Source organism: Bufo gargarizans, chromosome 1 (genome assembly GCF_014858855.1).
Source record: "Bufo gargarizans isolate SCDJY-AF-19 chromosome 1, ASM1485885v1, whole genome shotgun sequence".
NCBI lineage: Eukaryota > Metazoa > Chordata > Amphibia > Anura > Bufonidae > Bufo > Bufo gargarizans.
In genome coordinates this window covers 569,355,886-569,369,621 of record NC_058080.1, presented here as the reverse complement: position 1 = coordinate 569,369,621, position 13,736 = coordinate 569,355,886, and the positions used below count along the sequence as shown (strand labels likewise).

Below are 13,736 nucleotides of genomic sequence, written 5' to 3'. Positions count from 1 at the left end.
GCTCTGCCCACAGATATAGTTAGTTTTTGGTTAGTAAACTAGTGAAAGGTCCTCTTTAAACAGTTGTAACTTTTTTTTTTTTTTGCAACATTTTTTAGATGACACATACGGCTTATTAATATATATTTTATCTTTTTTTTTAAATTGGATTTGAGGAAAACTGTGCAAAAAATGTTGTCATTTGTTTTTTGAAAATGTAGTTCTTTATTCTTTAAATATGCAAACTGACACCAAAATGAGTTCACTGTTTATGACAACAGGTTGGCATGGGTTCTCTTTTTTTTTTTTATATATATCATTTTTTTTTTTTATATATCATTTTTATTTTACACCCAAGGGGTCATTAAAATACCTCTGGTCTGGAGGACACCACCATTTTATAATTTTTTTTGCCTTTTTATTATTAATTATCTTTTATTTGTGTTTTATTATATTCTATTTTTTTACCATTAATTTCTTATTTTTTTATATATTTTTGCCACATAATATGTCCCCCAAGAGGTCATTGAAACTGGGTCCAATACAGGAAGTGCCTTAGCCGCTTTCTCTATTCACTACACAGCGCTCACTCTGAGAAGGCAGAAGTGATAACAAATCGCTTCTTTCTTCTACGCTGGTTACTAAGCTCTGAAAGTGGGGGGGAGTCGACCAGCTCATGCGTGAATGCTGGAGCTTAAGGATGGTTTCACACTATGTTCTATTTTCCGTTTCAGCAATCCGTTTAAATGTCATTAAAACGAAAAATAATGGAATCGGTAAAATAGAATGCAAAAAATAAATAAATCCTGTCGACAGGACTTTTGTTTCCATCCTAAATAACGGAACCGTGACAGAATGCAGTTTTCCATTTTTTTCTTCTATTATTATTTCTTCATAGACTTCTATTATGGCAAATCAAAACAGAATGCTTTTCGTTTGGCCAATTCCGTTATTTTCCGTTTTAATCATATTTAAACAGATTGCTGAAACAGAAAATAGAACGATAGTGTGAAACCACCCTAAATCCAGCGGCATGCGGTGTTCCAGTTAGATACACAGCTGATCGGCCCCCTGATTTAGAGTATGTAATTAAGCACAGGGTGGACAAATAAAGAACTACATTTTAATACCTTTCCTTCTAGTAAAAACTTTGCAAAATACTTGTAGCGCTCTAAACCTTCTGGGTAATCAACCTCCACAGCAGCCAGCTGCCATCCAACACGATCTGAGGTAGAAAAAATTACAAATTCAAGAGTCACTAAGAAGCACATATAAATGATATACGAGAATCTACTAAAGCCTGGTTCACATGACTGTAACTCAAGGAAAGGTGAACAACAATTATACTCTGAAATAACAATGCCCACACTGTCTTTCTCAAAGTGGCAAATGATAATGGGAATAAGCTGCTGCCAGACACCTCTGATGGTGCCTTATCAAAGGATTGGGATGTTTAATTCAACATGCCTGATACTTTCTCCCCCCATCCAAAATCTGCCGCATGAACATAAGTTGAACATCTAATACACATTATATGATCCGGGGGTTCAGCTGACATTAGTCTAAGGCCACTTCTACATGACCGTATGGCTTTTTCAGTATTTTGCGGTCTCCAAAAAACGGCTCTGCAAAAAATACGGATGATGTCCGTGTGCATTCAGTTTTTGTGGAACGGAACAGCTGGCCCCTGATAGAACAGTACTATCCTTGTCAGGTATGCGGACAATAATAGGACATGTTCTATCTTTGAACGGAACAACGGACATATATATGGAAACGGAAGGCATATGGAGTACCTTCCGTTTTTTTGGGGGGGCGGATCCATTGAAATGAATGGTTCTGTATACGGAACGCAAAAAAACGGAACGTAAACAGGGGGAAAAAAAAAACGTTTGTGTGCAAGAGGCCTAATAGGTATGTCCACTTTCAGTCTGGTAAACAAAAAAAATAAAAATAACCCTCACAAAAAAAAAAACCTGCACACTTGGAGAGTTGTTGCTGCTGCGGCAGAAGTAGTAAAAAGGAGATTTTTTGTATAACTTACCAGTTAAATCTCTTTCTCGCTCTTCCTTGGGGGACACAGACCTTGGGTATAGCTCAGCTCCCTAGGAGGCGTGACACTAAGTAAAACTGTTAAGCCCCTCCTCCATCAGCTATACCCTCAGCCTGGAGATAGAGGCTACCAGTTGCGTGTCCAAGTAGTGAAAGGATAACAACCAATAACGGAAACAACCAGCCAGCAACCCAACGGGGCGCCAGACCATAACCCTGTAACCAAACACAGAAGGGTGGGTGCTGTGTCCCCCAAGGAAGAGCGAGAAAGAGATTTAACTGGTAAGTTATACAAAAAATCTCCTTTTCTCGCCCATTTTCCTTGGGGGACACAGACCTTGGGACGTTCAAGAGCAGTCCAAGAAGGGAGGGACCACAAACCCAAGGCGGAACACCACCAGAGCATCAGGAAACCGCTGCCTGCAAAACCAGGCGGCCCAAAGCAGCATCCGCTGATGGATGCGTATGCACCCTATAGAACTTTGTGAAAGTGTGCAGAGAGGACCAAGTGGCTGCTTTGCACAACTGTTCAGCCGAGGCCCGATGCCTCTGCGCCCAGGAAGCTCCGACTGCTCTGGTGGAATGAGCAGTGACGCCGAAAGGCGGAGGTCTGCCCTTGGCTCGATAAGCCTCAGACACCGCCAGTTTAATGAAACGGGCAATAGCCACCTTGGAGACCGCCAACCCTCTGCGCGAACCCTCCGGAACCACAAACAGGGAGTCCGTGCGCCGAAAGGACCCGGTGACCTCCAAGTAAATCCTCAACGCCCTGACCACATCCAGACGGTGCAGTTCCCGTTCTCTGGGGTGGGAAGGAGAGGGACAGAGCGACGGAAGGACGATGTCCTCATTGATGTGAAAGGCGGAGACCACCTTTGGCAGGAAAGTCGGGGGACAGGCCGAAGCACAACTTTATCCTGGTGGAAGATCAGGAAAGGTTCGGAGCAAGAAAGAGCCGCTAACTCCGACACCCGTCGGAGAGACGTGACGGCCACAAGAAAGATGACCTTGCAGGACAGAAGGCGAAGGGAGACCTCCCGTAAAGGCTCGAAGGGGGCTGATTGGAGCGCCGAGAGCACCACATTCAGGTCCCAGGAAGGAACTGGAGGGCGGTACGGCGGAACAGAGTGAGCCACCCCTTGTAAGAAGGTCTTAATTGGCCCTAGAGGGGCCAGGGGACGCTGGAGAAGAATAGACAGCTCCGAAATCTGACCCTTCAGAGAACTGAGGCACAGCCCCAGGTCCAGACCCGACTGGAGGAAGGACAGGATTGTGGGAAGAGAAAACCGGAGAGGTGGGATGCTCCGGGACTCACAGAACCCCAGATAGGACCTCCAAACCCGATAGTAGATCCTAGAGGATACGGGCTTACGAGCCCGGATCATGGTGCGGACTACGTCCGCGGAGAAACCCCGTCGCGTTAAGACGGCGGTCTCAATCGCCACGCCGTCAAACGTAGCGAGCCTAAATGCTCGTGGAAGATCGGTCCCTGAGAGAGAAGGTCTTCCCTGGAGGGCAGTGGCCACGGTGCGTCTGCCAACAGCAACATTAGGTCGGCGTACCAAGACCGGCGGGGCCAATCCGGGGCGATTAGAATCGCGGGGACGCCCTCTGCCGCGATCCTCCGAAGAACCCGTGGCAGGAGGGGAAAAGGAGGAAAGACGTACAGAAGGGAGAATTCGCGCCACGGAAGGACGAGCGCGTCGGCGCCGTATGCCTTCGGGTCCCGTGCCCTGGCCAGGTATAGGGGGACCTTGTGGTTGAATTTGGAGGCCATGAGGTCCACGTCGGGGCGACCCCAGCGAAGACAAAGGGCTTCGAACACCTCTGGGTGCAGGGACCATTCTCCCGGGTCGATGGTGGACCGGCTGAGGAAATCCGCCGCCCAGTTGTCCACCCCCGGGATGTAAATCGCAGATAAGGCCGGCACGTGCGTCTCCGCCCAGAGGAGAATGAGGGTCACCTCTTGCATCGCTGCAGCGCTGCCTCCCTGATGGTTTATGTATGCCACAGCCGTGGCATTGTCCGATTGGATCCGAACAGGGTGGCCCCTCAGCAGATGGGTCCAGTGTCTGAGGGACAGAAGAATCGCCCTCAGTTCCAGAATATTGATTGGAAGTCTGGACTCCGATAGAGACCAAACGCCCTGGACGGACCGGGGAGGGAAACCCACCCCCCACCCCCACCCCCGTAAGCTGGCATCTGTGGTAATCACCAGCCAGTTCAGTGGAAGGAAGGACTTCCCCCTTAGAGGGATATGCAACCACCAGCCGAGGGAAGTCCGAGCCAGGGGAGGCAGAAGAAAGGTCCTGTCCAGACTCCTCGGTGATTTGTCCCAGGCCGACAGAATTGCCCTCTGAAAGGTGCGGGATCGGAATTGTGCGAACGGCACCGCTTCGAAACAGGCAACCATCTTTCCCAACAACCGCATGCTGGATCTGAGGGAAGGGCGGTGATGACGGAGGAGACTGCGAACCGACCCGCGAAGGGCCAGACGCTTGTCCGACGGAAGGCGGACCTCCGCCAACTCTGTATCCAGGAGCATCCCCAGGAAGATCAGCCGTCTGGAGGGGGTAAGGGAAGATTTGGGGTGGTTGATAATCCAACCGAACCGCGTCAGGGTCTCCAGAGTGAGTTCCACACTGCGGGATGTCTGAGAGAAGGAGGGTGCCTTGACCAGGATGTCGTCCAAGTATGGGAGAAGAAAAACACTTCTTGAACGTAGAAGGGCCAAGACAGGGGCCAGGACCTTGGTGAACACTCGAGGAGCCGTCGCCAGACCAAAGGGAAGGGCGACGAATTGGAAATGATCGTCCCCCACCGCGAAGCGCAGGAAGCGGTGATGACATGGAGCAACCGGAACGTGGAGGTATGCATCCTGAATGTCGATTGAGGCCATGAAATCCCCTCTTTCCAGGGAGGCCACTGCGGACCTGAGAGACTCCATCCGGAATCTCTGCAGTCGGAGAAAACGGTTCAGGCGTTTTAGGTCCAAGATCGGACGCACTGAGCCTTCCTTCTTGGGAACCACAAAGAGGTTCGAGTAGAACCCCCTGAACCTTTCCGTCGGAGGCACGGGGGCGACGACACCCTTGTCCATTAGAGAGTGAATGGCCGCGAAGAAGGCGGCCACTCGTACGGGATCTCGCGGAGGACGGGATCGGAAGAAACGGTCTGGCGGAATGGACGCAAATTCGATTTTGTATCCGCAAGATACAATCTCGAGCGCCCATGCGTCTGAGATGTGGGCCCGCCATACGTTCCTGAATAGGAGAAGGCGGCCCCCCACCCGGGTGGGTGGGGCCGCACCTTCAGGCAGAGGGCTGCTGGCCTGTGGGAGCCCGTGCAGGCTGGGACTTGCGCCAGGTAGGTTGCGTCCGAAAAAACGGCTTCTTGCGTCTATCCTGGGCTGGGCCAGAGGAAGAAGAACTGGCCGCGGGTCTAGACCCGGTGGGCTTGCGAAAGGACCGAAAACGGGACGAACCAGCGCGACCACGGGGGGCGCCCATTGGCCTGGACTGGGGGAGGTGAGTACTCTTCCCACCCGTGGCCTCTGATATAAGTTCGTCCAGACGGGTTCCGAACAGGCGGGAACCCGTGAATGGTAGGCCGGCCAAAGAGCGTTTGGAAGCGGCGTCCGCCGCCCAAACCTTCAGCCAGAGTTCCCTCCTGACAGAAACTGCCAGGGCAGAGGAACGGGCAATGAGGGCACCCGCATCAAGGGAGGCCTCACAGACGAATTTTCCGGCCTGAACAATTAGTTGGGCTAAGGAACGGAGGTCCTGAACAGGGACGACCGACCCTAACTCCCGTTCCAGTTGCAAACCCCATTCAGAGACCGCTTTGCCAACCCAGGCGGAGGCAAAGACCGGTCTAAGGGCCGAACCAGAGGCAGTAAATATGGCCTTGGAGAGGGATTCCGTACGACGGTCCTCAACAGACTGGAGGGAAGATCCGTCCTGTACAGGAATAGTAGTGCTTTTGGACAGGCGAGCCACGGGAGGATCAACCTTAGGCGGGGATGTCCACGTGGTCACAGAATCCGCTGGAAAGGGATAACAAATGTCCAGCTTTTTGGGTGTAATAAAGCGGACGTTAGGCCGAGTCCAAGCCTTGGATACCACAGAAGAAAAATCAGCGTGTATGGGAAAAACCTTGGAGGCCTGTTTGGGGCGGAGAAAGGACACGCCGGCCTGTTCAGAGCTGGGGGGGTCATCGTGTAGCTGAAAGGTATCACGGATGCTAGTGACAAGATGCCCCACCGCGGACGCCAATTTGGACGGAAGCTCTGAGTCCATGTCCACCTCCGAATCCGCCAGTTCTCCCTCAGAAAGCGTATCCCTTTGAGAGGATAGACTTGACTGAGCTCGCACGCATGGCGGAGAGAGCGAAGCATCTGGAGAAGATGTGCGCTCAACCCTTGAACGTTTCTGAGTATGCCGGGCCCTGGAAGATTCGCTGGGAGGCAGGGAACCAGTGGGGGCGGCAGAAACGGTAGTCCCAGCGGGTGCGACAGGGATTGTGGCAGCCTGCGGGAGAGGCGGTCTATCCACGAGATGGCCCACTACGTGTGTAAGGCTTTCCACCGCCTGAGACAGAGACCTAGCCCAGTCAGGGGGTTCAGAGGCACCGGGGGGCGCAGCGGGAAGCGGGCCCTGCACCGGGGCCTGACATGCAAGGCAATGCGGCTCAGATTGCCCACGCGGAAAAAGTTCCTTACAGGCGGTACAGGCATGGTACCAGGGTTTGGGGGCACCTGTGGGATCTGACATGCTGAAGTGTGGTTGTACTCTAATATAGAGACCACAAAGGGTTATAGCAGCTATGACCAGGAGGGTTAGGAGAGGGTTAACTGTCCTACCAGTGCCTCAGAAGAACGTCAGGAGATGGCCCAGATCAGCAGCAGCAGAGAAGCAATGAACAGCAGTGAGCAGCAGAGAGCGCCCACAGAAGCCGAGCGATGTACACAGGAGGTTAGAGTCCCCCACCGTGTCCCAGCTTCCTGTCAGGAGTGAGGAAGCGCGGGAAACCTCAGCAGAAAGCGCGGGGAACAAGCTCCGCCCCCTCCAGCGCTTGAAATGTCTCCTGTGAAGGAGAACGTAGCTCCGCCCCCAAAATGACGCGCGCGTAAGCCCCGCCCCCTGCCGGGACCGCTAAGCCCCGCCCCCCGGTCTCGGCGGGAAGGGGGAGAGAGAGAAGAGAAAAAATGGAGTCAGCCCCGAATGAGGGGGGGGGGGGGGGGGGGGGGAGAGAAAGATAGCAGCGTGGGGGGGAACGGCGTGGGGGTGCTGAGGATGCTGCTGTGCTGCATTGTCCTGCAGATGAGCGCTCAGAATGAGCGACCACGGGTGCCCCCCTTACCCAGAGGGGTAGATGCTGCAGATAGGGACGGGGTATGGGCTGGAATAGCCATCTCACCGTCCGACGTCTTCACCCTCAGTCCTTTCCAGCAGGGTCGCCCCTTCAGCCACTGGCACCGCAGTGGCAGGAAGCTGGAAGAGGGGCTTGGCGTGCGGGCGACCCCCTAGCTGGCGGGATGTAGGGGAGCCATTGCTGCCCAGATCCTCCTATTGCTTCTGTGGGGGAGGCAGCAGTGCAGATAAGTTGGCACTGGCGCAGCTCAACCCCGGGAGAGCAGAGAGGTCTAATGCGTCTCTGGTATCCCTAGGAAAAAATAAAATAACAAAATTAGAAGAAAAAGTAAAAATAACAAGGAGAAAACAGCCCTGCAGTAGCAGGGAGTGTCTTGCCCCCTTGGACACTAAGCTAAAAACTGGTAGCCTCTATCTCCAGGCTGAGGGTATAGCTGATGGAGGAGGGGCTTAACAGTTTTACTTAGTGTCACGCCTCCTAGGGAGCTGAGCTATACCCAAGGTCTGTGTCCCCCAAGGAAAATGGGCGAGAAATAGAGGTTTAGATCGACATCATCAGTCATCAAAAGTACAGTATGTAGATATTAAAGGCTCACTGAGTTTTCAAAAATGTTTGATGTGTCTCAGAGATATCAAAAGTTTTAATTGGTGTAGATCTTAGCGCTGAGACTCTGACCAATACCTAGAACGAGGAGAGAGACTTGTTCACGCATTGCGCTCTGTCTCCTCGCTGAAGGAGAGGGGCTCAATAGAAGTCCATAGACCTGCCTCCATTCTAGAGCTATTCTCTATCCTCGTTCTAGGGATCGGTCAGGGTTTCAGAACTCTGACCCTCCATCGATCAAAACTTTTGATATGTCTCTATGAAAACTCAATGACCCTTTAAGCATTATCTTTGAACTAAGAACAGATCTCAAGTTATGTCCTAATACACATACAGAAGGTGCTTTGTCTGTGACACTTCACTCTTCCTGTTGCTTCACAGTAAAAAGGAGGAGGGTCTTCCAGCGGGTCTCCGTAATGACAATACTGGGGAAGCAAGGCAGGAATCCACTCTGACTCAATCGAGGAAACACCTACAAGCAAAAGACATTCAAAATGACTCCTACATTTTCAAAATAGCCAATACTAAAAGAAAAAAAAAAGGTCCACAAGAATGAGCAGGCAGAACAACAGTGCAGCTGCTTTCACACTTACAATTCTGACCTTTTGAAAATGAAGCCAAAATAATACAAAGTCACTGTGATCAGGTTTTCGACAGTAAGTTTACAAACCTGATTTGAAGCATCTGACAACTTATATTTCCAGCAGCAAATATTAAAGGCAGAATGCACCCTTGATGATAACTACACAAGATAGAAACATAGAAACATACCATTAACCAGGTAAACCTGCTTATTACCTTTCATGTACATTTTGGTGGTTTCCAAAATTTCCTGGAAAACTACAAAATCAGGAAGTTGTTTGAAGAGAGAAGAATTTGGATGGATAAAAACTGGATCTTCAAGAAGAGGAGTCTGGGAACAAGAAAAAAAATCCTGTTATTGACGCGCTCAAGCACATGAATCCTGGGAGAGACTTCCATAAACTTGTTTTTTTTGTTATCTTTCTTCTCTCTCTCATTTAGCCCATAATAAAAGGCTATGCTGTAATAAATAACATATAATAACAATAAAAGGCCTTATTATATTAGAATAGTGTTTTTTTTTTTTTTTTTTAGAAACCTGACAACTATTACTGGTTTATTCACAGGCACAATATAGGATTATAAAGAAACCAGCAATATTTATTAGCGTAAAAACATTACTCTCAATATGATAAGAATATAGAGTCTGATTATGGGTTAAATCTAGAAGGTAAAAAAAAAAAATCTGAAAAAAAAAAAAAAAAAACTGGCTGTGTCTCCCAGGATTCAAACCTGGGATCTCTACATGCAAAATGATGCACTTACCTCAAGCTATAGCATTTCCACATATAGATGCAAGTTTTTTTTCTATGCTTATAAGCCAACACATATTACTGGTGTCTTTATAATGATATATTGTGCTTATGTATAAAGCAGTAATGTGTATATTAGCCATCAGTGTGGTGAAGCTATAGTACATAGTGTATATGATAGATGCTAGGACACAGCTCCGCCCTCAGCATGTCTACCCCTGTCAAAGGATTCAGCCCACCTCCTGGTGCTCCAACTTCTCATTTGCATATGAATAAAACACACGTTTCTCTGCGGCTGTTTAGCATATACACAAAAGAAAGGCATCGTTTTAATCAGTATGACTACCAGGCAGTATGTCTGGTTTAATAGGGCTGATCCTGGTGACAGAGCCACTTTAACAGAAATTGGCCCAAAATACGGTGGACACTGAACAAAGGCGATCAATCATCATTGGATGATGATAATAAAATTTAAGGGGATATTAAGGTTAAAGAAAGTTATCCCCTATCCAAAGGATAACCAAGGTATAACTATTAGATCGGTGGGGGTTCTACCGCTGGGGCCCTCACAGTTCATGAAAATGGGGGCCTCGTACCCCTGTGGAGCCCCCTGAAATACACAGAGCGGCTTGTCGGAAACGCACGCAGCCGCTTCATTCATTTCTATAGGAGTGCCATAGATAGCCTCGGGTGTACCTTCCGTGGATAGGGGATAACTTTCTCTAACTGCAATACTCCTTTAAGTATAGAAAGAAAGCCACAGCTGTCTCTTTCTTACAAGAATTTTGCTTTGTTTGAATAGAAACCTAGTACTAAATTATCACATCTTAAGCATCCAATGAATAATGGGCCCACAGGGTAGTCAAGGTAGCTTCGGGTTATTGGGGAAGGGGTTCGGGTTATTGGTTTAAACGTGACCGATCATATAATCCTAATTTTGAACCCAGCACGATAGCTATACCGGGTGATATTGTGTTTATGTTGCTAAAAAGTTTACAAAACCACTGGATAAGATTTTCAATGCAATGGAAACGTTTGCACACCTTATATGCATTCCTCCATGCGTCATCAAGAAGTTCTTCAGGACGAATCCGTCTAGCTATGTGATCACCCAAACCAGACATCACTATCTGCCTCAGGTAATTCACTTGGCTCTCTGAAGGGGGTTGCATCTTGGAGTCAAGGAAAATGGAGACGTCGGGGCACAAGGAATTGACTGTGGATGGGAGAGAACACTTAGTTGACTATAAAAATGACACATGACTAAGGAGTCTGAACTGCCCCCTACCTGCTGTGGTTAACTGTCCTCTTAAACGTCTTATCTCCATCATGGCTTTAAATCTGAGGCCATTACGTTCACAAAATGTTGGCGTTAGTCCGGAGTATTCACATGCACCCACAGCTCCTGCAAAAGGAAAACAATCAAAACACGTATTATGTACTGCAACTGAACTATGTCTATGAACTATTACTACTAATAATCCAGAATACAGTTTCACACATAGCAAATCCAACTATTTCTTTGTCACAATCAAAATATATATTCTTCTGATACATTTCTTACTTTCTTAATTTGAAACTCACTGGGGCAGATTCATAAAGTGTCTAAGCAAACAGCAACCACAGCACACCTTTCATTTTACCAGAGTACAGAAATAAAAACTAGGTTGCCATAGACAGTTTTTCATTTAGACATCTTTGATAAATCAGGCCCAATGTGGTTCACACGGAAGTCACTTTTCAGACAAGGCCTGTGGGTGCCAGCACTGGATCTATACTCTTTTGTGCCGATCCAGCCTCATACAGGGAGATCAGTATGTGAGCCTAGCACCATATCCGTATCAAAAATGACTCTGTAAGTATACTTTTTTCATATAATGCTCTATCACAGGTAGCAGTGGATGTTTTAGCCATAGCCTACAAAAGGCAATGTCGCCATCAGGTCAGTGTGCTTACATCCTCACATTCATGTGGTGACCACAGTATTCACTAACTGTTCTACAGAATAATTTTTTGTAGTTTGGGGGGAAATATGGTCACACAACACATAATGGAAACAAACATCCTGCTAGACACCAAACTCTCCTCTAAGTGCATACCTAGCATAACCATAAGATCCCCAAGTTTCTGGGCAGGGCCCTGTCCTGCCCATATCTTCTGCATCTGCAACACTCGGGCCTTCTTGCCTTTTAATACTACATTTTCTTCATCATTAAGGGCTGGCCTAAATTCAAAAAAGGACAAATGATATAACATTCCACTAAATGTGTTACATAATTAGTTCATACTTGTTGGCAGGCTTCACTGGATTACAAGCAGCATCCTGCTAATGGCTGTACTAGCAATAAAGGCTCTTCATAACCCAAAGTGCCCGACAACATACATACAAAAGGTATAAAGAGCATAGTCTTCTAAACATGCACAGTGCAAAGAGCAATACCTACAATGTACCACAACCCTAAAGACAACTCATTACATTTAGGCCTCATGCACACGACCGTTGTTTTGGTCCGCATTCAAGCCGCAGTTTTTGCAGCTCGGATGCGGACCCATTCACTTCAATGGGGCCGCAAAAGATGCGGACAGCACTCCGTGTGCTGCCCGCACCCGTTGCTCCGTTCCGTAGCCCCGCAAAAAAGAAAATATATAACATGTCCTATTCTTGTTCGTTTTGCGGACAAGAATAGTCATTTTTACGATGTGCCACCTGTTCTGCAAATTGCGAAAGGCGCACGGGCGGCTTCAGTTATTTTGCGGATGCGCGGTTTGCAGACCGCAAAAAACGAAATGGTCGTGTGCATGAGGCCTTAGCTGGTGACTCATTTTGCCCACACAATAGTATACTGAAGTGGATACAGAATGACGACTAAATCTCAATAACAAAAATAATACCTACTGAAATAATTTAATCACTGAACTTGGCATAATGTAATTACATCAAGAGAGACAATATATGTGCTAAATATGGATTCAACAGTGAAGGAGAATGTCAAGGTATCTGTCACCTACCTGTTAAGCTCTTCAAACAGCTCTCTAACAGTCATGGCTGCCACAATAGTAATAACATATGGTAAGCAATCGTGCTGTTTCCCCAGAGCAAGCATTTTAGCGTATCGCGGTGCAACTGGAAAGGATGCCATGGTCCTTCCTAGGGGTGTGATTGGACAACTAAGCTTCGCTTTCTGCATCACTGTTAGTCTGTAAGAATATGAATATTTAATATTATTTGCAGTGATTCATTTAATATTTAGATGATCATAGACATTGACAGGGGTTGATACTGATGACCCATCATCAGGGTAGGTCATCAATATGAGATAGGTGGGGGTCCGAGACCTGGCACCTCTACTGATCAGCTGTTTTGCAGCTACCAATGCTGGAAACAAAACAAGGGATGGAGCCAGAAGTAGAAGGTTCGGTCCACCGTGTAGCCGCAATAGTACTTTGAATAAGGTCGTCTGGGATCAGTATAAATGGGTCTAGTATTGTCCACAGACTACCATGATTACTGCAGCGCAACCAGATTCAAATGAATGGGACTGTGCTGCAATATTAAACATGGCCAACTGAAATGGTGGTGTTCCTGGAGAAAAGGGTAGACCACTATAAATTGGTGTATCTCATCAGTATCATCATTGCAATTTGAGAATCAGTAATATTAGGGTCATACCTGCCAGTTTTGAGGGGCTCCACCAATGCTCCAAGAGCAATTAATAACTCCTCTGCTGCTATCAAAGAATCCGTAGAAGGTGGCGTGGGAAAAGGGAAATTTACCACCTGAAATCAAATCAATAGGTAATTTACATCTAATGTCATTTCCATCAACAAGGAGGACATTTATTGTAAGTGTAGGCATACAGCTCAGATAGCTGTTGGCCAAATGCTCGTTTGGCCGACAGCTAACCTTTAGTGTTCTCTGCTACACAAGTTAATATGTAGCATTATCTGTGTTCAGCCATTTACCTGGAAAAAAATCTAATTACCTTCATAATACAGTACAACTATTTGTCTCTCACCTTTTCAATGTTCAAATCTTTCATCTGAAGAACTAAATCTTCTACAGGGCGTCTTGTTATTTCAGGTTGGGAAAAATGTTCAAAGTCACTGAAGACGGCTGAAGAGTACAACCTACATGTGTGAGTTAAGTGGAAATTGGGAGTTATATGAACAGTAGGATTATTGGCCTTTGATTCTCCAAAATATTAGGCTAAGTTCACGTCTCTGGTAACCTGATAGGGAAGTGAACAGCCTGCTGGAGTTCACTGGATCGGCACTACCAGACACTGCTGTTCACCCCTGGACCCCATAGACCAGTGGTCACCAATCTTCGGCACTCCAGATGTAGTGAAACTACAACTCCCAGCATACTCCATTCTCTTTCTATGGGAGTTGTTA

The 13,736-nt window shown here is 47.6% G+C and overlaps 1 protein-coding gene across 2 annotated transcripts in view; it reads right to left on the bottom strand.

Annotated features, from left to right (window-relative positions):
* Positions 1-13,736, bottom strand: part of DHX37 (DEAH-box helicase 37) — a 63,888-nt gene that overhangs the window by 6,961 nt on the left and 43,191 nt on the right. For both annotated transcript variants that reach the window (XM_044275650.1, XM_044275651.1), the window contains exons 17-25: positions 13,358-13,469; positions 13,012-13,118; positions 12,351-12,539; positions 11,441-11,565; positions 10,630-10,746; positions 10,385-10,557; positions 8,806-8,920; positions 8,342-8,479; positions 1,110-1,204 (exon numbers count right to left, since the gene is read on the bottom strand). In XM_044275650.1, the coding sequence (XP_044131585.1) occupies positions 1,110-1,204; positions 8,342-8,479; positions 8,806-8,920; positions 10,385-10,557; positions 10,630-10,746; positions 11,441-11,565; positions 12,351-12,539; positions 13,012-13,118; positions 13,358-13,469 (1,171 nt within the window). The remainder of the gene's footprint in view (positions 1-1,109; positions 1,205-8,341; positions 8,480-8,805; positions 8,921-10,384; positions 10,558-10,629; positions 10,747-11,440; positions 11,566-12,350; positions 12,540-13,011; positions 13,119-13,357; positions 13,470-13,736) is intronic.